Genomic DNA, 26,853 nt, shown 5'->3' with positions numbered 1-26,853 from the left:
GAGCCACCCAGGCGCCCTAATGCTTAAACATTTTTAAATGAGTTGCCAACCTTTAAGAATTGGGAAAGTTGCAAGAAAATCTGTATTTTCCCTTCTCTTAGAATGTTGGAAAATGGGATGGCCTGGCTACACTGGCCGTCCTAGGAGCTGCCCGTCCAGAGAGGGCATGCCCCTTCTACTTCTGCACTCCACAGCGAGCCCTTGACTCCTGGATACTGAAGGCAGACGGCAGGTGCCATTTGTCACCACATTTGTGCTGTTGCTTTTCTTGTACAGAGAAATATTTCTCTGAATATAACCTTAGCAAAAAGTCCTCCTGGTTCCTGGTGGCATTTGCATTTACAACCACTGATAGTAGGGAACATGACGTGGTGGATGCCATCATGCCTAGGAATTCATGTGTACCTTATTATCCAAAGGGGGAGTGGAAGATAAAGTCCTTTTATTACGCCGCTGTCCTGCACACAGGACACACTTGGAGACCGGGGTCTTTGCTGCCTTGGAGAACACGGGGGCAGGAGGGGGCACTGGCAAAATGCAGAGAGGATGGAAAATGTCAAGGGGGGCATGTTTTTCCTTCCTTTCTTCTATTACTTTGGGCAGTCGTTTCTCTTGGAAAGTCCCGGGGCGATATCACTATCGGTAAAATTTTAGTTTTATTATTGAGAAATGAAAAATTAGCATTCTGTGATTATTGATCATCTCACAAAATTTTAACAATAAAGAATTTTTAATTTTTTATACTCTGTGCTTATGTCGAAACTGTCATTTGAAGCCATTCAAGTAAGTTTTCAGCAACACTTTTTTTTTTTTTCCTTACCTGAACAGGCCAAAGAATAAAAAGACCATTGTGTTTCATTCCAGATTATGTACAAGATAATTGAAATGTCTGCTGTAAAAACTGGAGTCTTCAATACACTCATAAGTTATTGCTGCAAATCTTGGATAGTTTCTGCTTCAAATGTGTCCCAAGTATCTTTATCAAGTGCTAAAAATTATAGCGAACTTGTCCTTGAGGCTTGTATATTTGGAACTGTGTTTAGGCGTGATCAAAGGTAAAAGATGCCATTGTTTCAACCCGTCATGATTCATATTAAGTACCTAATTGTGTAGAATTAGGTCTTTATTTTAAGGCTTTCAATTAGAAGAATATAAAACATTAACTTTAAATTTGGGGTTTTAATTTTTTCCCATCTAAAACCTGTTCTTTGCCAAATATTTTTTATGGGAAGACTTATTCAGGATGTGCAGACCTACATAGAAAATCTCGGACATGATTGTGCAGCAAACACAGTTATTGAAAAGTAAGTATGTGGATTTTCCACACCTTGATATAAATGGAATATTCAAAATTTAACATCAGATGAGAGACATCCTGTATTTGTTAAATTTAATAAATGTTTACTAGTGATCTCTATAAGATATTGAAAGAGCCTTCAAGGCATGTTAGAAATCCTATTCCCTTGCTAATATTTCAGATCTAAAACTCTTTGCTAAAATTTGATAACCTTAAACAATTCTTTAAAGATGAAGAAAAAGAAGAAAGTCTAACATGACATCGGAAGATGTTTTTTTTACAGCGTTACTACATTCTTGATGGGAATAAATGAAGATTTTCTGGGGGAAAAATTTTTGGTGTCAAGTCCAATATAAATTAAAAAAATGACAGGGGTGCCTGGGTGGCTCAGTCAGTTAAGCGTCTGCCTTCTGCTCAGGTCATGATCCCGGGGTCTTGAGATCGAACCCCAGGTCGGGCTCCCTGCTCGGCTGAGAGCCTGCTTCTCCCTCTCCCTCTGCTGCCCCCTCTCATGCTCTCTCTCTCAAATAAATAAATAAAATCTTAAAAAAAAAAAAGAAAATGACTATGGGGAACATAAAACCCCATTCCTCTCTTTCTTTTAGGTAGGGGCTGATCTTTAGCACACACATGTTACTCTTTTTTGGTGGGGGAGTCACAATTCACCATTTAACAAGTCAATATACCACACACAAAAATAAAATTACTCCTAACATGCTTTTAAAGGCTCTTTCAATATCTTACGTTAAAGTTTTCATTTCTAGGATAACACTGTTCTTACCTAACCTCTAAATTTAATTTTTTTGGAGCTTGTCAGCTAGGTATTTTTCATTTTATTTTTCCACATAATTTAAAAAAATTTTTGTGTTTAGATGTTTATAAAAAATATATACAAATGATAATTGTGTATAGGTATCACAGAGTGTTAGTCTGAGAGTCATCGCTGTGTTTTAAGTCATTTGGCACTCTTCATTAACTATATACATTTTTCATTAACTGCTTTAATTGATTTTTTGTTTTCTTGGCAGGTTTAGTTTAGCAATAAAAGTGAAATTTTTTAGTTGTTGGTTCCAAAATACTTTGATTTCTACTAGACGGATGTTTTGTTGTTAGACGTTTATTCACATCTTAGCAGCTATCATGAACTTTGGAAATACGTGTTAACAAGTTGACTGAATTGATCTTCCCACATTTGGACACAGAACATACTGGGATACTCAGAGCCCGTGGTGCTCCCGAGTTTGCCCCGCACCTGGAGAACATCTGTGTCCCGCGCACAGTAAAGACATCAGGTGTCAGGTGTCCATGGTCTTCTGTAAGGAATTGTTTCATGAGCTATGATTTGTTTCGTCTACAGAGAAGAGCTTGTTGGTCACACACATGGGTAGTTTGTGCACTGTTCTGCCAGAAATCTGGAGGAATTTGCTCAGACTGTACAGGTTCTCCTTTTGAGATGCTCATTTGTTATCTTCTGTTATCCTGAATTGAAAAAGCATTGTCATTAAGTATGAAGCTGCTTAAGTTTAGAAATCCTTGGAAGGTTTTGATATTTTGAAATGAATGCTTGAAGTATTTTTGTTTTGAAAATGTATTAACGTAGTTTGTCATTTTACATTTTTTTAGTACTAAAAGAGAAGACCACTATGTGAGAATTTGTGCTGTCAAATTCCTGTGTTTATTACATGGCTCAAATGTGTCTCATAAGTTGTTTATGGAAGATCTTGCAATCAAGCTATTAGATAAAGTAAATATGCCTTATTTTACTTTGTTTCTGTGCAACTAACAAGTCAAAATCCAACATTTGCTCTATATGTTGACACAGTATGTAGTCTAAACATATTTTTTTTTAAGATTTATTTGTCAGCACAAGCAGGGGGAGAGGCAGAGACAGAGGGAGAAGCAGGTTCCCCACTGAGCAGGGAGCCCGATGAGGGACTCGATCCTGGGACCCTGGGATCATGACCTGAGCCGAAGGCAGACGTTTAACCGACTGAGCCACCCAGGCGCCCTAAACATTTTTTATCAGGAAGAAACGTGAGGTTTATGTTCCCTAGTTTTAGTTAACTTCTGGTTAGTGATTGTCCAACTTGTTTGGTTTTAGAGAAGAGTGTTTTGCCTGTACTGTCTAAACTTTGTTCGGTGTATTTCCTGGTGCCAGTCAAAAGCAGTTGTGTTTAGAGTGATATATCCATACGTTATTTTGTATAAAAAATGGAATAGAAAGGTAAAAGATTTAGGAAGTGGCATAATGTAAAGAATTGATATTTTTTGATGCAAAATCATTTATAAATCTGGGGAGAAGATAGGAAGGGGTAAAGTCAAATACAGTTGCTCTCTTCTGAATTTCAAGCTGGGCTAGATAGAGTCCTGGTCTGCTTTGTCACCTGTGGGCTGTGCCGGGATGTAATCGATGACCGAAGCCCCCACTTAAGCCACTCGTGTTGAAATAACAGTGTTCATCATGCATTTATTTTCTGAAGGCAGCAGGTCAGCTTCAGTTATATACAATCTGGGAGGGTTTTTTTTACGTAAAAATGCCCCCTTTGCACCATTGGAGTCAGGGAAGACATCTCAGAGGAAGTAGTGTTTACTGATTCCCTAAAGGATGAGTGGAGTAGCAGGTGCTCCATCAGCTGGAACACAGAGATGTATTATAGTGAATATTGATGCATGATACAAAATGTAAGAGTGTGTGGAAGCAAAGTAAAGCAGGATGAGGAGGGATAGGGTCAGGGAGGGCCTCTCTGACCAGTGCCATTGGGCGGAACTCTGGGTGCACCATGAGTAAGGTTGGAGGATGCCCGGAAAGGCTGGTGTCCCCAGGTCATGAGGGAGGTGCTGACTGGAGGCGTGGAGGGATATGAGGCTGCCCACTGGCCGTCAGATTTGGCAAGAAGGCTGTCGTTAGTCACCTTTACAAAGATCTTCTCCTGGGATGGTGAGAATGAGAACCTCAGTGGAATGGCTGAGAGACATATGGTTGGGGAGCCAGTAGAGACTGTGAATATAGGCCCTCTTGACTTTGCTCTGATGAGAAGGAGTGGCTGGGATGGGGTCTGGAGGGGGCTTGTTTGTATGTTGAAGGAAACGATCCGATAGCGGGGAGAAATGCTGGTTACGGAGAGCGTGGCAATGGTCAGACAGGCGAAATCCTCGAGGAGCCACTTCACATCCACTAGGATGGCTGTTAACAACAAACAGACTGAAAATAACCAGCGTTGGGGGACCTTGAAGTCATTATGCTAAGTGAGAAGAAGCCCTTCATAGAGGGCCACCTAGTGTGTGATTTACAGGAAGTGTCCAGGGTAGGCAGATCTATAGAGACAGAACAGATTAGTAGCTGCTGGGTCGGGGGGAGGAGAGATCGGGAAGCGATTGCACGGGATTTCTTCTCAGAGTGTGAGAATGTTCTGGAATAGAGTGGTGATGCTTGCACAGCTCTGTGAAAATACCCAAACCCACTGAATGGGACACTTTAAAATGGTGATTTTTATGGTACGTGAATTATATATATTTTTAAAAATATTTGAGCAGTCTAGATTGGCTCTAATGTCCAATAGAAGGATCGGCTTTATTTAGGAAATGGAAAGACAGAAAAGTTATATATTAGACACTGGCTCAGGCCAAGCAGTTGTTTTTTGAAGATGAAGAAAATTGAGCAGAGCAACTAATAAAAGGGTAATTTGAAAATAAAAATGAAAGAATAATTCTAGAGAAAGTGGAAAAGGATCTCATCCAGAGCAGAGTGGGCCGGCTCACTGTAGTCAGGAGTGACCTCTTCCTCTGAGCTGGAGAAAAGAGCCGGGCAGGTGGCGGTGAGTCGGTGTGAGGGAGGGAACACCTGGGACACTTGTGTTATGAGTCAGGAAGCAGGGCCGTTTCTAGAGGGAAGAGACAGAAACATGGTTGGCCTTGAAAACCGAGGGGAAGGTTGAAGTTGTAGCAATGATCTCAGTTAGAATTAATATAAGGTAATACTTAAAGTCAGTCTTTCCCACCGGAGTGCAGAAGCCACAGGGTGTGGGGATTACGCACGGCTGTGTCTGCTTCGACCCTGTGTGCCTGAGGTGTCACCTTCAAGGTTCAGTTTTGAGTCCATGGATGGAGAGCGTGAACCGGGAGGAGGTGGAGGTGGTGGCCTGTTGGGGCGATCTTCAAGGACCTCCAGGCACATGGCAGCCTGGCCACCCAGCGGGCGAGCAGTACTCAGCTCCTGGCCTTTGCAGTCTTCCCCACTCTCCTTTCTTTAGGTTTTACTGAGGCACGTGCGGGTAGTTTTTTGTTTGCTTTGTACTGGAAACTTGCAAATATTTTATAAAAGTAGCTTTAGAAGGGATCCATTCCTGGCCCGGCCTCAGCAGCAGCCAGTGATGGGCAGTCTTGAGGGGTGTACCTCTGACATTCCCCCCAGCCCACATTATTTTGAAGCCAATCCCAACATCAGTTTCATCTATAAATGTTTCAGTATGTATCTCAAAAAGATAAGAATTATTTTTTTAACCATAACTATAATACTATTTTCATACCTGAATTCATAATTCCTTCATATTATCAAATATCCAGTCAGTGTTTAAATTTACCTGATTGTTTTACTTTTTTTTTTTCTCAGTTTCTTTGTTTGAAATAATGACCCAGATAAGGTCCATACCCTGCCATTGGTTGGTTGAGGTGTCTCTTAATCTACAGACTCCCCTCATTTGTTTCAAACTTGAAATGTATTTTTTGGAGAAAGCAGATTGTTTTCATCTTAGGGACTTCCACAGTCTGGATTTTGCTGTTTGAGTTTCCGTGGTGCCTTTTAAGATGTTTCTCTGATCCCTGACTTTATACAAGACGGTGTTGAGATCTAGAACTGGATCAGATGTAGGCTTGATTGTCCTTTTTGGGGGTGGAGGTGGGGCAAGAGTGTCCATCTTTCAGGAAATGTAGAATATTTGACTAGCTCTCCTTTTGGGGTGTTAGTCACTGATGAATTGCCTCGTTCTGTTAATTCTTTTAAGAGCAGCAGAATGGTAATACTCTAATCCTTTTATTCCTTTTTCATTTATTAGCTGAAATCCATCTGTATCCAAATACGAAGTATTTAGAGAACTCCGAGGTATGTTTCCTGTAGGAAAGGCAGGATCAGTGCTAGATTTTTTCCTGTTATTTATCAGTTTTCAAAATAATGAATTGGCTTCCTAGTGTCTTCTAGTTTCTTCTGAAGGTGATCAGTGAGTTATTTTGCTTTTAGCTTAAACATATTGATGTGTTTCCGTCCATTGTAATAATTATTAGTGTTTGAATTACCCCAGTTTTGGTCAGGTGAAAGAGAAGATCTGAGAACATAACTTGGTGTTGGATGTACTACATTTGAGTTGCTGTTGGGCATCCATGTGAAATTGCCCAGTAACGGGCAATTAGGAATATGATATTTAGGGAAGAAATGGAAGCCACCGTGCCCAGTGATGAATGTGGACAAGACTCTAGAGGGAGGCCGGGAATGGGGATTTAGGAAACACCAACACTTGAAGTATATTGGTAGGAGAGGGAACCAGAGAAAGAGGTCTGAGAAGTGAGGATAGAACCAGAATTGGATGGTGTTGGTCTGGTGTTGCTCATCACCTTAACTTAACTCACTGAAGAATCTTGTCTGTACAGAATTTGGCAGAGGAACCGCTCTGAATTTGTCCATGATGATAAAGTCTGACCTCAGGGCCTGTTCTTTCCCACTGCAAGCGGTGTCTCGGTGGCCATTGGTGGTGTTGTGTGCTGTGGCTGAGAGCAGGTTGGGCACCCGGGGCAGAAGCTGGGGGCCATTTCTGAGTTTCCAGAAGCACACTGGGGTCCAGCCGGTGGGCAGTAGAGTGAAGGGGCAGCCAGAGAAAGAGACTGGACGGGGTTAAAGCCCGGAGGGGACTAGTGAAGACTTCAGATTCTCCTTGTGGAAATGGGAATGGGAGGAGACCCGAGAAGGGCAAATGACTGTCTGGCCCCGAGCTCGTTCGTTCCCAGTCTGAGTGTAGTTGACACACACGCTCCGTCGGTCTGAGGTGTACAGCACAGTGATCGGACAGCTCTGCACGTGACGCTGTGCTCACCACAGCGCAGCTGCCGGCCGCCCCCGTACCTCACTGTCCCAGCGTCACTGGCTGTGTTCCTTACGCTCTGCTTTTTATCCCTGTGACGCGCTCCTTCCCTAGCTGGCAGCCCGCACCTCCCTCCCCTTCGCCTGTGTCACCCATCCTCCTGCCCCTCCCCTCTATTGATGGTTCTCATCCCACTTTGTTTGTCTGTTCATTTGTTTAGATTCCATTGATGAGTGGAATCTTACTCTTCTGTTCTCTGGACCTGCAGCTTCAACGTCACCAGGGAATGTGTTGGAAATGCAGATTCCTGGGCCCCCTCCCCACTCTCCGGAATCAGAAACTCGGGGTGGGGCCAGCAGTCTGTTTTAAGGAGCCCTCGGGGTGATTCTGAGCACTACAGAGTTGGGAAACCCCTGGTGTAGCGGCGGGAGGGCCCAGCTGAAGCGAGAATACGTACTTTCAATGAAGTCAGTGGGGGGGCAGGTGATTTTTCTTCAGCCGTCTTGACAACTTGAAAGGAGGATCAGAATCTTTAAGCCACTGGGTTGATTCCAAAGAAGGGAATTTGCAACTGGGTTTGAGGTTGTAGTGAAAAGAATGGAATGTGCTCTTGAAGATACCGTAGAGATTATTCTTGGGGCTCAGGTTGGGTCAGGAGGTGCATGGAACTAGAGAGGTTGATAGACTGGTAGAGAAAAGAAAGATCTTTCTGAATAAAAGAGTACATTGAGTAGAACAAGTAAAGGGACAGAGGATTTTGAGCTGAAGATGGGGTGAGGACAGTGACTCCAGTGAGGCCCCGAGAGCAGGGGTCCTGGGGTACAGATGCTCCCCATGCTTGTGTGAGCTGCCCCAGTGAGGCTTCCATTCTTAGCTGGATTGAGGCTGAGCAGGAGATGACACCTGAAACACTTCTATCAAAAGAAAATGTCCCTAAACAAATAATAGATAGAGAGCCTGGTTGTGAGACTTTAATCGTGAGGAGTCATTAAAACCTACGTTAATTTAGCTATTGTTATAAAATCTTATACAGAGTGAAGTGCATAGAATGGGATCACAGAAGAACACAGAATTTACCAAGTAGTGAGGACTGTCTACATTAGGGGCCATTAGGTGACAGTGGTTTTGGACGTGGCGGATGACCTACTTTTTCATCATTAGGACATTTGAATATGGTACACCCTTTAGTGCCGTCATAACTTCGCTAAGCACTAGTAACAGAACACAAGTCAGCTTGGCAGGTGGCCGAGTTTAGACCGCACTGACCATCGCCGGCAAGAGAGCGAGCTCCGCTCTGGACAGGGCTCCATATTGCCATTGTCTGGTGTCTGGGGAAGGTGCTGGTCACACTGGTTCCCTAGTGGGCTTCACCTCCGACCGCAGACATCATCACCGCCAACGTGCACGGGACACGGGGGCAGCGAGTGAGGAGGGCCTATATTGGTTCTTTGCAAACTGTGTCCTATTTCTCACCTCCTTGCACCCCGGTGACCCCATGTCTCCCACCTGAAGTGGCCACAAAGATAGAGACGGACATTTCTAAATCCTTTTTGTACCGAATACATTTTTATAGTTCATAGTCTAATTTTTTTTTTTTTTTTAAGATTTTATTTATTTATTTGAGACAGAGAGAATGAGAGACAGAGAGCATGAGAGGGAGGAGGGTCAGAGGGAGAAGCAGGCTCCTCGCCGAGCAGGGAGCCCGATGCGGGACTCGATCCCGGGACTCCAGGATCATGACCTGAGCCGAAGGCAGTCGCTTAACCAACTGAGCCACCCAGGCGCCCCATAGTCTAATTTTAAAAGCAGACAAAAGCAACTGAATTCATTGTTTTGAAAGGAAACTAAATGCTTTCAAGAACATGTCTTTCTTATCCTCCTTTCTGCCTTTGGGAGGGTAATAAGCTCCCGGACTCTGCTTAAAGCTTTTGAATTTACAGTTGTCATTGGTTTTGTTTCCATGGATCACGGATTCGGTAGGTAATTCAGTGCCGCTTCTCTCCCTGCCCCAGGATGAGTTGGTGTCCAGGTCCAGAACTCGGTACTATGTGAACTCCCAGCAGCACCGGCTGAAGAACCGGATATGGCAGACGCTGCTGGTGCTTTTCCCCAGCTTTGATCAGGTATGGTTCTGACTCTGCTGGTCCCTCGAAGCATCGTGTTTTCATACGGAAAAAACCAGTAGAAACTGGCATGTGTTGTCTTAAAATTGAGAAAGTAATCTGCTTAAAATTTATACCTTCGCTCTTAAAATTGAAGTTATTCAGGAGTGTTTTTTTTTTAGTCGAAAGAATCCTAAGGCAATTAGATGTTGTAGAAATAAATTGGAAACTGGTTTACATGGCACCACTTAATATTTTTTTCTTTTTCTCGTTAACATAAGTAACATTTTAACTGTTTAATGTCTGGTGTGCCATTCGAGTAGACAATACCCATATATGAGCTGCTAATTTTCCACAGCTGAGTTACTCTGGAGTGCTCTTGTTTTGGATGAGATTGTCATTTCCCACGGCTGATTCTGTCCCCTTAACTTCATGAATACTGTGGTCGTATAAACCAGCTAAGCCAAGACCGAGATCTCGATCTCTTACAACAGAGTCTTTGCCCCTAGTTCCCTTTTTTCTTCCCTGAGGAGGCAAGGAACAGGTGAATGGACTCTGTCTGATTTTACTGATCATGTTTGCTTAATATTCCTGGTAAGAAAATAGATTCATTATGTGAAAGTAGTGGTATATTTCACACAATTTTCAAAAGCATTTTTGAATACAAAAAGTTTCCCTCCGACTTCAGGTTCTTGTTGTCCTCCCCTCCTATTCTCCTTTAAATGTTTCAGAGAATTTTAAAAACATACCAAACTTTTTAAATACAATTTTATGAGGCCTTATATCTGTAAGAGAGAAACATTTCAGTAACTGCAAGTATAGAAGTATATCCACATCAGTTGTTTGGATAAAGGTAAGAAGAAATGGCTAAAAGCATTCTTTCTGGGGAGGAATATTAGTGGATGTGTGGGGGCTGCTGATTTTCATATAGACCTCTTCATGTTATTTGATTTTTAAAATACTGTACATATTACACTTAAACTCTAAAATGCATTTGGAAAGCAGTGCTTTAGAGATGTTTGGCTAGGTTACTGAGAGCACGTTTTGCCTTGGAATGGAGAGGCCCCCGGGGAGAGGGTCGTGTTGGAGGGTAGGGGGCCTGTCACAGCGGGCGGGCTTGTCGGGGAGCCGAGCACTAGCATGTCCGTGATGGAGCAGCCGCTGCTGAGAATTTTAGATCGTTGTATCTGGTGGATGCATTTCACCTTCATTGCCGTCTTCCAGGGCGGGCATGAGTATTCTCATCTAGTCCAGCGGGCACCACAGCTCAGGGAGGTGGGGGCCTGCCTGTAACATAACACAGCTGGTGGATAGTGGGGCTGGAATCGAAAACCAGGTCTCCCTGAGGCCGTGCTGCCCTTCACAGTGCTGTCTCGGGGCCTCCAAGTGAGCTGTTCTACTCCTCTCTGCCAGTTAGAAATTTCTTAAAGATAGATTGTTCTTTCAAATGAACGGTGTACATAGTACATATGTTTTTGTATCCTATACAGGTAGATCTATGTGTGTATTTTTACCCGCTACTTGGATATGTTCAGTTATCCAGATGGAAGTGCAGTTTTGACGAGAAGCCTGGGGCGAGGGGGGGATGACGTGGGACCTCCAAGGTCTCGGAGGCTGTATGGGTGGGCGATGAGCAGTCCACATAGAGAAGCAAGGGGCCCCCCACTGCTTCCCCTGGGCCTCGTTTGCCTCCTGCGGACAGAGGCATCCGTCATTCTTGTTCCAAGTTTACTAAGCCCATGACATTTTGGCAGATGCTTATTTGAATCTGAATTCTGCCCCCTGCTAGGTTTTGAGGAAAACACTTAACTTTTCTGAATCTTTTCCCTGTAAAAATACACAGTAATAACCTTCCTCATAGAATTGATGTGCAGGTAAAGTGTAAAGTACTTAGTACCTCATCATTATATTTCAGTGAACAAGATTTTAGGGTGGTTGTTTGGAGAGTTGTAGATCCGATAATTACTTACAGTAAAACTTGAAGCTCTTTGGGGGCACCTGGCTGGCTCCGTCAGTAGAGCAGGCGACTTGATCTCAGGGCTGTGAGTTCAAGCCCCACATTCGGCATAGAGATTACTTAAAAAAAAAAAAAACAAAACACAAAAAGAACAAAACAAAAGTTTCATTTGTTTCTTTTTCTTTTTTTTAAATTTTTTATTGTTAATCACCATACATTACGTCATTAGTTTTAGATGTAGTGTTCCATGATTCATTGTTTATGCATAACACCCAGTGCTCCATGCAGAATGTGCCCTTCATTTGTTTCTTTTTAATGGTGACTGTTTTTTAAGTTACAATGAGCTATTTTCAGAGTTGCTACAAGACTAGATCTACATTGTTCCCACCATAAAAAAAGAAATCATTTTGTGATGTGCTAGAGGTGATGCTGTGGTGTGTGCATGTGAACGTGTAAGATGGACAGATGGACACCTTAAACTTCCGCAGTGTTATATGTCGATTGTATCTCAATAAAATAAAACAATAACCCTAACCTAACAGTTTAATTTATGAACTTTATTTTTCTCAGAATTTCTTGAATAGAATTATTGACAAGATTTTCCAGGCTGGTTTCATCAATAATCAAGCATCCATAAAATATCTTATAGAATGGATTATTATATTGATTCTTCATAAATTTCCTCAATTTCTTCTGAAGTTCTGGGATTGTTTTTCTTATGTAAGTAAAAGATTTTTCATAATTTTTGGAATTAAAATTTTGGCTGTGCTGGGAGATTTGGTTCATTTTAATAGCTGCTTTTTTGACTGTCAGTTGTCCTCTTCCAATGTAATGACTTTCTAAGTTCTGTTTTGCAAGATCTGAGTTAATTTAAAAGACAGAAATCTCTGGCACTCCTCTTGCATTATCAATCTCTGTTCCAACAAAGTAAAGATGGATAGGCTTACGTTATTAAGAAGTAAGAGGAGTACCTGGGTAGCTGTCAGTTAAGTGTCCGACTCTTGATTTCAGCTCAGGTCATGATCGTGAGATCAAGCCCCACATCGGGCTCTGCACTCAGTGTGGAGTGTGCTTGGGATTCTCTCTCTCTCCCTCTGCCCCTCCCTGTGCGTGGGCACTCTCTCTCTCTCAAAAATAAAATAAGAAACGAGTGCCTTCTCTATCCTTATTTACCAAGCGGTGTCTTTGATTTTAGAAATAAGAACGATGATGAATTAAATGCAGTCTTTACATTTCAGAGAGGTTTTCAGTGGGGAAATTTCAAACAAGCACAGTAGAGAGACTCGAAGGAAGCCCCGATCACCAGCTAAGAACCATTCTTACTTTATTGTACCCTCATCCGCACCCCAAATTCCCCTGTCCCCGACATGTCTTATATCTTGAAAATCGTTTTTAAGGAACGGATAAGTGATAGGGTTTCAGTTGCAGCTTCCTGACAATGATGAACTGTTTCTAAACATGAGTTCTGCATACTTGTCTTGAATGTTTTCTGTTGGTTCCCAAATGCACCCTTCCCTTCCTTCACATAAATAACCTTGCCTTCTGCTCGATGTGAAAATGGAGATGCCTTCCTTCCTCAAAGTATCTTTCTCAATGTCTTCCTTCTTGTTTCAGGGGAAGAAATTGATGTCTTTGTCACATCTGTCCCTGTGTCCTTATTCGTATTTTCTTTTGGGGACTTTTACTTTCAATTCTTTACTCTTCTATTGACTTTTCCTCTGTCCAGCCATTGTCTTAGTGCCGTCTTTCCTTTACTACGGCCACAGCATTTGATGGTGGTTTGCTTACTGCGTTCCGTAGACACTGCGTCCTTGACCAGTGGGAGGTTCGGGGCGGCCCTACAGCAGGCAAATCTGTTGGTGCCATTTTTCCAACAGCATTTGCTCAGTATGTGGCTCTGTGTCACATTTTGGTAGTTCTCACAATATTTCAAATGTTTTCATTATTATATTTGTTATGGTGATCTGTAATCAGTGATTACGATTTGTCGAAAGCTCAGATGATGGTTAGCATTTTTCAGCAATACGGTATTTTTTAATTACAGCAAGCACATTGCGTTTTTAGGCACAATGCTATTGCACACGTAATGGTCTCCTATAGTCTAATAAACATCACTTTTACATGCATCAGAAAATCAAAAGAGTCGTTTGACTCACTCTGTGATACTTGCTGTTGGGATGGTCCAGAACCAGACCCACCATATTTCTGAGGTGTGCCCGATTTAAACTTTGAGATGAATGATCTTCGCCTCCCTGTCTTGTTTTACTTAAACCACTGTGGTCAGCTACGGTGAGGGTTTCATCTCAGCTATGCACAGCCTTTTCCTTGGTGTTCCTCTTCCCAACGTTTCAGGCTGACAGCTGACGTGACGCACGCCGCGCTGCACTTCGTGGCCCCTCCCCATGCCTCTCACGTGCTCCCTCTTCTCCCAACCCTCACGCTGCCTGACATCCTAAGAATCATTCTACGCTTGTGGTGAGCAAAGCATAACGTATAAACTTGTTGTGGCAGCACAGACTATAATCCCTAAAACTGATGCAGCACTGCATCAGCTGTACTCAAGTAAGAAACATTTTGATGAGAAAGAGAAGAGATATACGGGAATGCCTCTGTGTATGTTGTAATAGACTTAACATCTCTGTCAATAGGAAAACAAGAAGCATCATCCGTTAGCCCCGGTGCTTCTCCTTCTGCACTCCCCTCTCTTCGGGGACCCCTGTCTGTGGCCGCCTGCGCCCCCGGCCACCCGCCAGGCTTGCTCACACGACTGCTTCCAGTCCCCGCGCAGCTGAACCGACGAGAGCATCTTTCCCTGACGCTGGTCTCCTTTCTATCCTTGTTCCCAGTCTCCTCGCTTGAAACCTGGCTGTCCTGTAAAGCAGTGGCCACCGGCAGCCTCCTAGGAATCCTGAATGCTAGGTTGGGCTGTTGTATTTGTTTTTTTACAATTTACTTATGAAGACACTGAGGTTCAGAGAGAGGAAGTGATTCGTCACACCAGTAAGAAATGACACAGCTTTAATTCAGACGTGTGTCATTCCCAAAGCTGCATTCTTTTTTGCTATTCCAGGATTCCTCATCTGGCTTCCCCTTCCCCTCCTCATGTCCGTGGAATTAAGAAAAATACTCCTGCCATTTTTCCTTGAATTGCTTCTCCTGTCTGTTGCTTCTTAATGTCGTCTGCTTTGTCTGCTCTCCAGCGGGGGGGTACCACCTCAGAAGGTCTCAGGACAGCAGGTTGGCTCTGGTGTCCTTCTGAGACATCCTGACTCTCCCGTATCCCCAGTAATGCCACACTTCTCTGAAGCTTGTCTCCTTAGCTCAGTCTCTCTCTCTTCCTAAAGAGCTTTCAGACCTTGTATGTTATCTGTGGACACCAGTCAGGGGTATTCCTTGTAAGCAAATAAAACAACTTTTGACTGAATCAGAAAGGGATTCTTAAAACAAGCAGTGCAGGAGCAGGGAATTAGGAGGTGTGCAGAATGCCCAGAATCAGGGCAGAATCAGGCTTGGAAAATAAGAATAAAGGAGGTTCAGCAGCTCCCTGCCGTGGAGCTGGTCCAGTTGAGATGCTGCTTTACCCCACTGGTGGGGGGGTGGAGCCGTCACCTTAGCTCGCGGTGCACCTGACACCTCTGGGGGCTTTGCCTCTCTGGGTTAAGAGTTTGCGATTCAGGGTAGATGCCTCTGGATCCAAGTGCCAGATGCCTTCTCTTAGCTGCAAAGAGGCTGGGAAAAGGAATGTACCTGGCATCTTTAGCTTCCCACAGACCTAAGGTGGGAGAATTCCCTGAACTTGGAAGGGGGTTCAGGACAGATACCCCAAAAAACGGCAGACATTCACTACACCCTTTTCTTCCTTTATCGGAAGCAAATGACCTCAACTTTTATTTTTTAAAGGAAACGAAAGTTCTCACATAGGAACACCTTTACCTTCTCCATATTGGTCATACGCTTCTGCCTGTGTCCATATCTGTCCGAGACTTCTTCCCTCCTTGTAGCATAAAGGACCTGGATCTTCTGTTGAAGAGCATTCTTCTGCCTGTTCCCTGGTTCCTCTTCCTCTGCCTTAAGAGCCTTGTGCTTTCAGTCTGTCTGTTGTACCCCGCCCATCTCCTTACCCTTTGTTCTTCCATTGTTTTCCACGTGCTCACATCTCTTCTGCTGTTAATGGATGTTTGCCCTGCACTTCCCACCCCTCCCCTGTGGTCACCCTCTCTCACTCCCGTGTGGCAGTCAGGCCTCCTGCCGCAGGTTTCCCACGTCTTCCCACCCACCCTGCGGTCCAGTGCTGTCACTTCGCAGAAGACATGCTCTGAAGTTTGTTGTCAGCCTGCTCTCTCTTCTCTCGGCCCGGTCCACGCTCTCGATGACCTTCTTGGTCTTGGTTCAGCGACACGCTCTCCGGGTTCCTCTTGTCTCTCTGTCCCCTCTTTTCTGTGTCCTTTCCAGCCTTTTCCTGCCCGAGCAGCTAGCAAATGTCAGTGCTGCTCAAGGCGAAGCCTCGTGCCCCCTTCATTTCTCCCTGTTGTATCAGCAGGATTCACTTCTCTGATGCAGTGGCTCACTGATCTCTCTGTTCCAGACCTCTTCCCCTATGTGCTAAATCAGGAGCTGGCCAACTACAGTGAAGTCGGGCCTCTGGTTTCGGTACAGCAGAGCCTTGCCTGTTCGCTTACGTGTTGTCTGTGGCCCTGTTTGTGCTGAGTGACCGAGCTCGGTGGTGGCAACGGACCCTGTACAGCCTGCAGAGCGGCGCTTGTAGTTACTGTTTGGTCCTTGCCGGAAGAAGCTGGCTGAGCCTGCTCCAGACCTTCTCCTTGGATGTTTGTAGACCGTCCAGAATTTGGACGTCTAACACCAAGTGCTTCGTGTTGCCCCAGCTGTGGTCTTCTGCCCACGGTGAACAGCACCATCTTCCATACAGTCGCACCAACCAGACACCTTGATGCTTTTCGTGCCTCATGGGACTTGTGACCGGCCCCTGCGGACCCTTTCTCACTTCCTCACCTGCTCTCTCCTGCCTCTGCCATCTGTCTTGGTCTGAGCCTCTGCCTCACACTGCAGGGAGGGCTTCTCTCTCGGGCCACCTGCATCCACTCTTGCTTCCATCTCAGTCCATTCTCCACACGGAAGCCAGAGCACGGTTTTCAAAATGAACATTTGGTCAGGTTGTCCACATGCTTCAAACATTGCTCTCAGAATAAAGACCAAGGCTCTTCAGAATGGCCTGCAGGTCGTAGGTGATGGTATGCTGCCCTCCCCCTCCAGCCCCTCTGTGCGCCGCATTCCCCTTCTGCACGTTCGTCCTATGACGGGCTCCGCTTTCTGTTGCTAGAACACTCCAGAACCTGTGAGTGTAGAAAATGGTGTTGTAACGTTTTTCACCATTCTGGGTTGCGTGGGCCTGGCTGGGCGATTCTGCTCCATGTGGTGCCTGCTGGGGCTACGGTTTCCACATTGGTCACCTCAGCTGCAGTAGGGGGAGGAGCTGTGGTGGCCGGGCCTGGCTCTCTCTGCATGTGACTGGCAGGGTGGCTGGACCTCTCTCTGTGGTGGCTCAGGATCACCAGAATGAGCATCTCAGGACAACATGTCATGGTGTGCATGTGCTTCCCCAGCCTCTGGTTGCATCCTGCTTGTTCATGTCTCACGGGCCAAAGCAGATGGCAAGACCCAGCCTCACAAGGTGGGAGGGGCCTGTGTTAGGGCATTGGCACAGGGAGGCCGGGGTCCCTGGAGGTACTCTGACCTTTTCTGAGCCTTCACACTCCTCACATGTCCTCTGGCTCTCAGGCCATTTGCACATGCTGTGCCCTCTCCCTGCAATGGCCTTTTTCCTTTTCATCGACAGAACTGTCTCTCTTCCTTTAGATCTCAGTCCACACGTCTTTGTGTCATTTCTTAAAGGAAGAATGGTTTGGATCCCCTTACTAGAGGTTTTTGTAGCATGTAAATAGTGCTTGTTATAACTGGAATTTTAATTTATTCTGCGATTTTGTCCTTCCAACCCACTAGACTAAGCTCCTTGAAGGCAGGAACCTTATCTAATTTTGTTTTCCCTGACTTCTGGCACAGTACCCGGCATGTAGAAGACATTCAGTAGCTGAATAAATCATCTAATCTGCCTTTGGAGCAGTTTCTGGACGATAGTGTCTGTAGTCTTCCTTTCCAGTCTATCCGGGGTCCATCAGTTTATTATCACTAGAATGATGTGTTCTTCCAAATCCCTATAATTGGGAAGGTTTCTGAATCCCAGTTGAACACTTACATAGCTTTTCATCCTTGGCTCTAAAGTCGTCTGCAAGTTCCCGTCTAACTTTGGAGCCTGTCTCTGCCGTCCCCCCCGCCCCCCAACTCCTGCCTCGCTGCCGCCGCCTTCTTGTCACCTCTGATTTTGTTCATCTTACTCACTTTTCGACTGTTCTCTTTCCTTCCTGCTCCCCTGGGCCGCCTGCACCTCTTCTAAGGTGAGACACCCTTGGCTGTACCACTTACTCCACAGTGAAGTCAGTTCCTACCTTGTGGTGCCTGCTGAGTGTTGTGTTGGTGTTTGGCTACCAGAAGTTACTTCCCTCCTGTGTCTTCCATCCTGGATCCCCGTCCGGGCCTGGGCTGCGTCACATCCCGCCTCACATACGGTCGCCGTCCTGGGCCCCACGGCATCACATTAAGCCTTGAGTGACTGTTTATCTGATTTTTTTTCAGGGTGAAGAAAACTTTAAGACAAGCATTTGTACATTTTTATCCGTTTTGTCACATTTGGACATCATCACTCAAAATATTCCAGAAAAGGTGAGTTTAAATGGTAAGAGTTTAAACCTACAAAATAGAATTGTATATATTTGTACTAATTTTTTTTAAATGTAGAATATTTCTTGTGGTTTTTGCCACTTCTCGTCTTCCCTCCCACTACTCACCTACTGTGCACACGTACTTAGCCACAAATCCACAGGCAGGTGTTAACGCACTTACACACATGCACACCGAGGCATGCATGCCTGAGCACATCCTAAATCTGTAGACAGATTGATGGGCAATTTCTAGCGATAGATTCTTAACTTTATACAGGTAATAAGATGATTTAAGTAAGACTTCCTTTATTGCATTTAACTGTTCATTGACTGACGTAGTTATTGAACAGGTGCTCATGCAAAGATGCTTACGGTCCAAGTATTAAAAGCTCTTGGGTAATTGAAGGTTGATGTGCTGTGGGTCACCGTTTGGAGTGTGAGTTCTTCTCTCTTTCTCAGGCTTCGAGCAGTCTCCCTAGTGGTTTACCCCACAGACAAGTAGAGATCGTAGCTAATTCTGGTTAATCACTTTGGCAAAGCGGTTAAGAATTCAGGCAGTCCTGCCAGTGAGATGTAGAGCAAGATTCTTCATTACTGAATCTACAGGGAAGAGTGCACTGAGCTGTGAACTCTGGGAGAGACCTGAATATATGGAATAAGAAGTGTTGTTTTGGTGTTGAAAGTAAAAGAAAAACACAGGGGAGAAGAGGTTTCCTAGAATTTCTTCAAGTGTTCTTGTCTTTAAACAGTGGTAAGAATCAAATTTAGTTGTTAACCCATTTCATGAATTCTAAGACCGAGATCTTTTTCCCCCCACCACAATTTCACTCCTACAATCCTGAGATCTTGAAATCACAGGTGTCTTACAGTGTCTGTCAGCCAGATGGCAGTGTGTGAGTTACGGTTCCCTTAAAACTTGGGTTCACAGCCTCTGCTGAAATCAGGCAAGCTCTATCATCAGGTAACATCACATGTTACCTTCCTATCTTAAATATGTTCAGGAAAGAGATTTGCTTGCCATCTACTGAGAGAGGCAAGGTAGGTAAGGAACTGTCTTCTGTCAGGGTGGCTGAAATAACGCAAGAACCGTCCAGACAAGTTCTGAAAATTAATTCATCTTAGAAGATGCTTCTACTAAATCTGGAATAAATAACGGGTTATAATTTATTGATTGATTGATTGATTGAGTCATTCATTCATTCATTCATGAGAGGGAAAGGGAGAGAGAGAATCCCAAGCAGGCTCCACACTCAGCACGGAGCCTGACGTGGGGCTAATCCCATGACCCTGAGATCATGACCTGAGCTGAAATCAAGAGTCGGACGCTTAAATGACTGAGCCACCCTGGCGCCCCAATAATAGGTTATTTTCCCATTCAGCCCTGTTTATACTCACTGTATATTACATATTTTAGATTTATTTATTTTCAAAGCATCCAGAGAAGGAATGCTGATTAGTGGAATAGAATAATCTCAATTTCAGTATCTTCTGGAAAAATAAGAAATCTAAATGGAGCTATCTAAGGAAAGACCAGACTAGTATGCTTTGTTAGTCTATGTCCACATCCTTCACAGTGTCTGTGGCAAAGTCTGTTGTTACCTAACAAATACGTTTTTGTTTATAAAGACTTCTTGGAAACAGTCACTCAAGACTTTCCATTTTCCTCAAAGTATGGAAATATTTGCACTTGTACAGGTCTGTGCTAAGTAGTCAGAGAAGATTCAAAACTACCGCCAAACAGGAAGAGGGCAGAATGCTAAATGTTCTATGGAGATCGAAAGCAGAGGGGAAAAACACCCCCTTAGTGTGCTCATGGTTGTGTATTGTCCTGTCAGCTTGTTCAGTGTGTCCAAACCTCATCAGCAAATACGAGATGGTATTACTGGTGTTCAGTCCCGAACGGTGTGTATCTCAGTCTTGGCCAAGGCAAATGATCACAGGCAGTACCAGCGTATCTGAGTATAGGATTCATAAAAGGATTGTATCCCATATCTTGGTTTCTAATACCATTCTCTCATAAAAGGAACCAAGGCTTCTTGGAGAAACAGCTGATTCTAGAACTGGGGCAGAAAATAGAAAAGAAGTGCCCCAGCGGGGGCACGGGGATGTGGGGCGGATCTGCAGAGAGGCACAGGGGCCGAGAGACCTCCTAGTTGCGAAAGCTGAAGCAAGCAACACAATACAGTAACACTGGATTACAACCCAATAAAATAAATATTCACAAGTTTCTACTGATATAAGTGAATGATTGAATAAACAAATGGGAAAGACAACAAACCTGTGCAGAATTCCAAATAATTTATGTGGTCACTCTGGCCTCAAGGAGGGTGGGCGCATAACCACCCAGCCCAGTGTGGGCTGCCCTAGCGACGTCCTTCCACAGAGCAGAGTATGGAAGGGGACGCCCGTGACAGCGGTAATTTGTACCATAGTCCGTTCCCTTGGTAGGATGTGACGCATATGGCCTCTGTGGTCTCCCTCCCCAACACCATAACCCCAGTCTAGGCATGAGAAGAACACCCGTATCCCAGCCAACCTGACCACTGCTCCTCAAAACTGACAAGGTCATCAAAAACAAGCAAATCCAAGAGGAGAGTAAGGGGACACGAGAACTAGAGGTCAAGTGTCCTAGATGGATTAGGAACAGGACAAGGACATTAGTAAAGACTAAGGAAGTCCAAGTAAAGCATGGAATGAGGATTAAGGTTATAGGAGAGCGGCAAGAAATTTGAAGGGGAAGCTAGGTGTTTGGACTTGATTCCTCTGGTTTTCCTTTGATGTAAACTGGACGTAGTACTACCTACCTCGCGGTATCTTTGTAAGGATTAAACAACACAGAAGTTATGTTCTCGCCTCTCAGAATTGTCCTTAGTCCGTCCTTGTGCCTGTCAGATTTGGGGATCAAGGCTTCTGTTTCATTCATTCAGGATCGGTCTTAGTGCTTCCTGTAACAGAGCACTGCCCTGGACCGTGGAGATAGGGAAGCAAGACACAGCTCTGGGAGCGCGTGGTGGGGGAAGTGCAGAAGGCTGTGGGGGCACCCGCGAGACCTCCGAATCTCGGCCCACAGGGAGGACGTCGGGTTCAACACAGAGACCTGCGGGACAGGGCAGGGGAGCGGGCTAGTGCAAGGAAGCGGGGCATGGTCGAGGTCGGGAAGACGCTGGAGACTCTGGTGGGAGGCTGCAGAGCAGGCAGGGCCCAGCACAGAAAGGCCTTTGTAAAGCAGGTCAAGGAGGTTATTAGCACAGTATGTGAGTCAAGGAGACCTGGCATCACATCTTAGCACTACCTCCTCCTTGGTGTGTGAACTTGGACAAGTAGCTCCACCATGGTATGGACATACCATAAATGCTGTGTGTGTGAGAAGTTTAGACTTTATGCAGTGGGCGTTGGGGAGATGCTGCTGAATTTTAAGCAGGAGGGTGACGTGATCAGACTTGTGTGTTTTGAGTGTGGTGTGTAGGATTGGTTTAGTCATGGGGACGAATCTGGAAACCGCTGGGAAGCAACTGTAGTGATCTTCATGCTGTCTCACGAGCTGTGCTGGGACATGGCGTGGAGGTGACGGATGGATGGATGAGACAGGTATGTGCTAGCAAGGAACGCCAGGGCTCGGTGGATGGCTTTGGTGGCGAGAAGGCGGGAAGCAGGGAAGTGACCTGGGCCGCCACGGTCGGTGGCGCCTTTCACCGGAGCAGGAAAGCAGCGCGAAGAACAGACCGAGGGGATGGTGATGAGTGGATGGAATTGTGGGTTTGTCACCCGTGGGGAGCCCCAGGGGCATGGGAGGCAGCAGGTGCATGTAGGGCTCTGGGGCTCAAGAAGAGGTCCAACTAGGAAATACGACTTGGACGTGGTCATCGGTTTAGGGACTACGACTCCGATACCTCAAGGGGCAGGCGTGCAGGATCACTATGTGCTGCCATCAGTGTAGCTCGGGGGGCGTGGAGGGGCTGCAGATGAATCGGGGTGCTCTGGTCCCTGCTGAAGATTCAGGGTTCGGCACACCTTTCTGCTGAGCCCGGGACACAAAAACCTCTATTTTGAAAACCTCGTGTAGCCAGGGGTTCAGGTCGTCCGCACTTGCACAGGATTTGGAAGCAGAAGTGGGCCTCTGCTGAGAAGCTGAGTCGTGGGGGCCTTTGTTTCCCCTGGGATGGTGTCAGCTGGGGGCTAGGGTCCTGGCTCGGTGAGCACAGCTTGTGGCTCTGCTTGTGCGAGTCGCCGCGGCTTCCCGGTCGGGGAGGAGAGTGGTGGTCGCCTGGCTCCGCAGCGTAGCTCCTGGTCGCTCAGCTGCGAGCCGAGAGCCCATGTCTTCAGTGCTTCCAGTGATTCTGCGATAAAGATCCATTTCTGTCGAGCTGGCCACCAGATTCCATGTCTACAGCTAACCTCTAACAGGTTAAGGTTCACATACTTTTCACAACACTGCCAGTTGTATACAGAGCGGCTGTGGGGAGAGGAGTGTGAGAAGGAGAGGGGGTGGTTATAAAAGGAGAGCAGGGGGCATCCTTGGGCGTTGGAACTGTTCAGTTTCCTGACAGTGATGCTGGCTCTGTGAACCCACACATGTGACAAAATGGTCTCGACCTGCAAGCAAATGCACCTCATGCACAACTGAGAACAAGGAGCACTGGGGAAACCAGATTGCATCTGTGGATTGTGTCAGTGACCGTGTCCCAGTTGAGATGCTGTGCCGTGATCTGCCGAACATTAGTAGGAGGGGACACTGGACAAAGCACGCCGGGCACAGGGGACCTCTGTGTGATTTCCTGCAGCTGCGTGCGAGGAACATCTCAGTTGAGAGAAGCAACGTGGCTGTGCTGTGGCTCGCAAGCTTGGGAGCCCTGACTGGACTGAAGCCGTGGGAGCGAGCGCAGGGGCCGTGTGCCGCCTGACAAAACAGGGAAGCCGGGGACAGAGCCCAGAGCAGCGCCGGCATTTAAGGGACAGGAGAGGAGACTGAGAAGGAATGTGGGAGAGCGAGGCGGGCAGCCTTAAGAATAGGGTGTCCTAAAGGTCATAGGAAGAACTGTTTTCAAGGAGAGAAAGACCAAGACGGCGCGGTGCCTGCAAAGGTCAGGAAAGGCAGGGGCTTTCTCCACAGTATCCAGCAGCAAGGAGCGTGTGACTGGGACGAGCTCCATGAGGAGGACAGGAGGGAAACGGGTGGGGTAGGAGATGGACTGAGGCTAGGGGCTTGGGGGTCAGAAGTTGGAATACCTGGGGGTGCCTGGGTGACTCAGTCGTTTGAGCGTCCGACTCTTGATTTTGGCTCAGGTCACAATCTCAGGGTTGTGAGATCAAGCCCTGTGTCAGGCTCCATGCCCAGCGGGGAGGCTGCTTGAGATTCTCTTTCTCTGCCCCTCCCCACTCCTCTTTAAAACAAATAACTTAAAAAAAAAAAAAAGTTGGAATACCTGCTTTTAAGGTTTTAGAAAGAAGAATAGTTGTCTGTGACAAGGGGTGGACTCTGGCAAACCTGTTCCCCATGGCTGTGTCTCTGATGGCCGGGAAGCGATGACCCGGATGTCACGCTGAGGCTTGGCATGGGCGCAGACCCTCTTGTGACTTAGGAGGGGTGGGAGAGAAAGGTTAGTGAGGGGCTGGAGACCATCCTGGGAGGAGGGCTCCAAAGCCCCTGTGCAAAGGTTTAGAAGGGCGGAGAGAGCAGTGTGAGCCGCTCAGAGGAGAGGAAGCGCCTGTTCCTTGGGGAGAAGACTCTGACCTCGGGGATGGGGGTGTAGCGTAGGTAACTGGCCACAGGCCCCATTGGAGGGGTGCTTTGAGCAGTCATCCCTCCTCCTCCCTGCAGTATTTGTCCTGTGCCTTTCATGTGTCCTGGTGGCTTGTTCCCAGTCCTAGGAATTCTGCAGTGAACAAAACTGTCTCCACTGTCATTCTGGTGCAGGGAGAGGTGATAAATAGACGTTATACTGTCAGGTGGTGGTACAGGTTTTTAAGACTTTATTTATTAGAGAGCACAAGCAGGGGGAGTGGCAGAGGGAAGCAGGCTTCCCACTGAGCAGGGAGCCTGATGCAGGACTCGATCCCAGGACCCCGGGACCATGACCTGAGCCGAAGGCAGTCGCTTAACCAACTGAGCCACCCAGGCATCCCAGGTGGTGATACAAGGTTTGAAGAAAATTCAGAACAAGGGTTAGGGATGGGGTATCTGGGGCAGGACGGCTATTTCAGGAGGTGGGTTCAGAGGAAACCTTCCCAAGGAGGTGATCCTGAACACGTACCTGAAAGTAGTGAGTGAGCGAGCCACACGCAGGTCCAGGGGACTTTTGAGGCTAAGGGATAGCAGGTGAGTGGTCTCATCCTGCCTGGAAGTCGGTGACTGGCATGGAATAAGTGTAGGAGGAGGGTCGGGAATGGGACGACCCCCATCCCCACCCCACCGTCGGTTGTGGGAGAAATCAGTTCGGTTTTAGACATGTCATGTTTGGGACAGCCGTCCCTTTACTGACACTGTCTGGTTTGCCTCATTTTCACATCGGTCCTCTGACCTGTAGCTCATGGACAGTAAAACCCACTTCTGAAGCTGCGCGTATTATAAACAACATACACGGCACTTGTGGTCCGTAACTAACCCTGTAGGTAGTGTTTATGTTTAGGTACTCTCACATGTGTGCCTCTTAACATTGTAAAGGGCTATAAAATAGTAATTAATAATTAACATTCCCTTTACCCCCTGTTTTTTAATTTTTAAATTCTCTTCTCATGGTGTTTCAGATGTCCTGGATAACCTGTCTTGGTTTCAACTTTTTTTTTTAAGATTTTTATTTATTTATTTGAGAGAGAGAGAAAGAGAGCGAGAGAAACAGCATGAGAGGGGAGAGGGTCAGAGGGAGAAGCAGGCTCCCCGCTGAGCTGGGAGCCCGATGTGGGACTCGATCCCAGGACTCTGGGTTCATGACCCAAGCTGAAGGTGTTTGTTGAAGTTGCTCCTCATGCGGGGATGGTCAGATGTATATTACAGTTATGTGTGTATATATATTCACGTATCCTCCCCCTGGTGTCCTTGTGATGCTGACAGTACAGCGACCTTTGATAAATGTTGACCGTATTTTGAACAAAGCACTGGAATAAAGAGGATCATATATATCTGTATTTTGTCCTTCTCAAAGAAGCTTTGGGAGATTGAAATGCGCTGTTAACCATGCAGTGAGTTGGTAAAGTCTTTCATGAGCATGGTTGTTCTTAGTAGAAACCATAGGACTCAGCTAGGTGCAACCCCGCGAACATTTACAGATGAGCCATTTGGTACGAGCATCGAGGTAGCTCCTGATATTCTATTAAAAGTTTCTGTCCATCTAGTTTCCGCATTAATCTGGGTCACTTCCTTTGCCTTTTGCGGTCTGTGGAACTCCGTGGTTTGGGAAGTCAGGGACTATCGCTGCCTGAAATCAGGCTGTGAAGATGGAACAGTCTGAATTCACAGGAAAAGACTTCAGGGAACTTTAAACGTTTATTATTTTTCTCCCCACTTTTTAATTTTCCTGCCACCCCCTCAGCACTCTGCGGGTCCAAGAGCATCACGAGGGAAACCGTTGTTCACAAAGACAGGGAGGAAAACAGCACCATAGGAGGTCCCTGGCTTTAGAAGCACTTGGAAGTGCAGCACAGGGGGGTGTAGAGAACCTTTCTGACGTTTCCAGCCCAGGGGCTGCTGTTAGCACATTGTGGGTGCATGGCGGCTAGCGTGAAGGCGCTCCGTCCACGCTAGCCCGGGCGCTGCGGTGTGGGGGACATGGACTGCGGCCGCCTCGTAAATGGAAACAAAAGAGCTGGAAGCATCTTTCTTCCTTGAGAAAATCGCTAATGCCAGCGCAGCTAATGTGTCTGAGAAGGAAGGAGGAACCCTGCCCCCGCAGAACCAGTGAGAGCTGGACTGCACAGCATTTTTACCTTCTGTCCACTTGGTGATCACACAACCAGGGGTGGAACGCTCCACGTGTACATGTGAAGAATTTCCCCCCTTTCTTTCCAGAAACCAATTCTGAAGCAAGCCCTTATTATCGTGCTGCAGTGGTGCTTCAATCACAACTTCAGTATCCGACTGTATGCCTTAGTCGCTCTTAAGAAGATCTGGAGCATGTGTAAGACCCTGCACATTGAAGAATTTGATGCTCTGACTTCTGTTATTGAATCCAGTCTCAACCAGGTGGAAAACATGCCTGGAACAGGGTAAGCAAAGCTCGTGCCCTTCACTTTCCTTCCAGCAGAGCACACAGAGGGGACGAAGAGGTCCCTCGGCCTTGTGAGCTTCTCATTATTCCATCGTGCTCGGAGAGCAGAGCTCGGATGAGGCGGAGCGTGATTTTGTTACGGTTCTAATTGTGGTCAGCTCCGTCTCAACCTTTCTTTGCTTTCTTATCCTTGGTCCTTTGTTTTATAAATAATCTTTTACACACCTTTAGATATCTGTCTTTAGTATTGCTGACTGTTACCGTGCTCTGTTGTCAAAGAAGTGCTGGGAAGCAGAATGATCTGGCTTTAGACATGCTCTCAACCCCTCAGTTGTACTAAGTAAAGATGGAAGCTTTTTTCTTTTCCTTTTCTTAGAGACTGTCTTTATTTCCTAGACAAAATCCTGCACAGATGCTCGATATCAAGCAGATAC

The 26,853-nt window shown here is 46.0% G+C and overlaps 1 protein-coding gene across 5 annotated transcripts in view; it reads left to right on the top strand.

Annotated features, from left to right (window-relative positions):
• Positions 1-26,853, top strand: part of TARBP1 (TAR (HIV-1) RNA binding protein 1) — an 85,723-nt gene that overhangs the window by 48,424 nt on the left and 10,446 nt on the right. For all 5 annotated transcript variants that reach the window (XR_004679859.1, XM_035008480.1, XM_035008479.1 and 2 more), the window contains 7 exons: positions 865-1,055; positions 1,233-1,304; positions 2,921-3,041; positions 9,378-9,488; positions 11,995-12,144; positions 18,133-18,219; positions 26,221-26,417. Coding sequence is in view for 4 of the 5 variants with exons in the window: in XM_035008480.1 (XP_034864371.1) it covers positions 865-1,055; positions 1,233-1,304; positions 2,921-3,041; positions 9,378-9,488; positions 11,995-12,144; positions 18,133-18,219; positions 26,221-26,417 (929 nt within the window). In the remaining variant the exon portion in view is untranslated. The remainder of the gene's footprint in view (positions 1-864; positions 1,056-1,232; positions 1,305-2,920; positions 3,042-9,377; positions 9,489-11,994; positions 12,145-18,132; positions 18,220-26,220; positions 26,418-26,853) is intronic.

Source organism: Mirounga leonina, unplaced genomic scaffold (genome assembly GCF_011800145.1).
Source record: "Mirounga leonina isolate KUSES-001 unplaced genomic scaffold, KU_Mleo_1.0 Mir_152, whole genome shotgun sequence".
NCBI lineage: Eukaryota > Metazoa > Chordata > Mammalia > Carnivora > Phocidae > Mirounga > Mirounga leonina.
The sequence above is the reverse complement of the archived record's forward strand: the minus strand, read 5'-3'. Positions and strand labels throughout refer to the sequence as shown.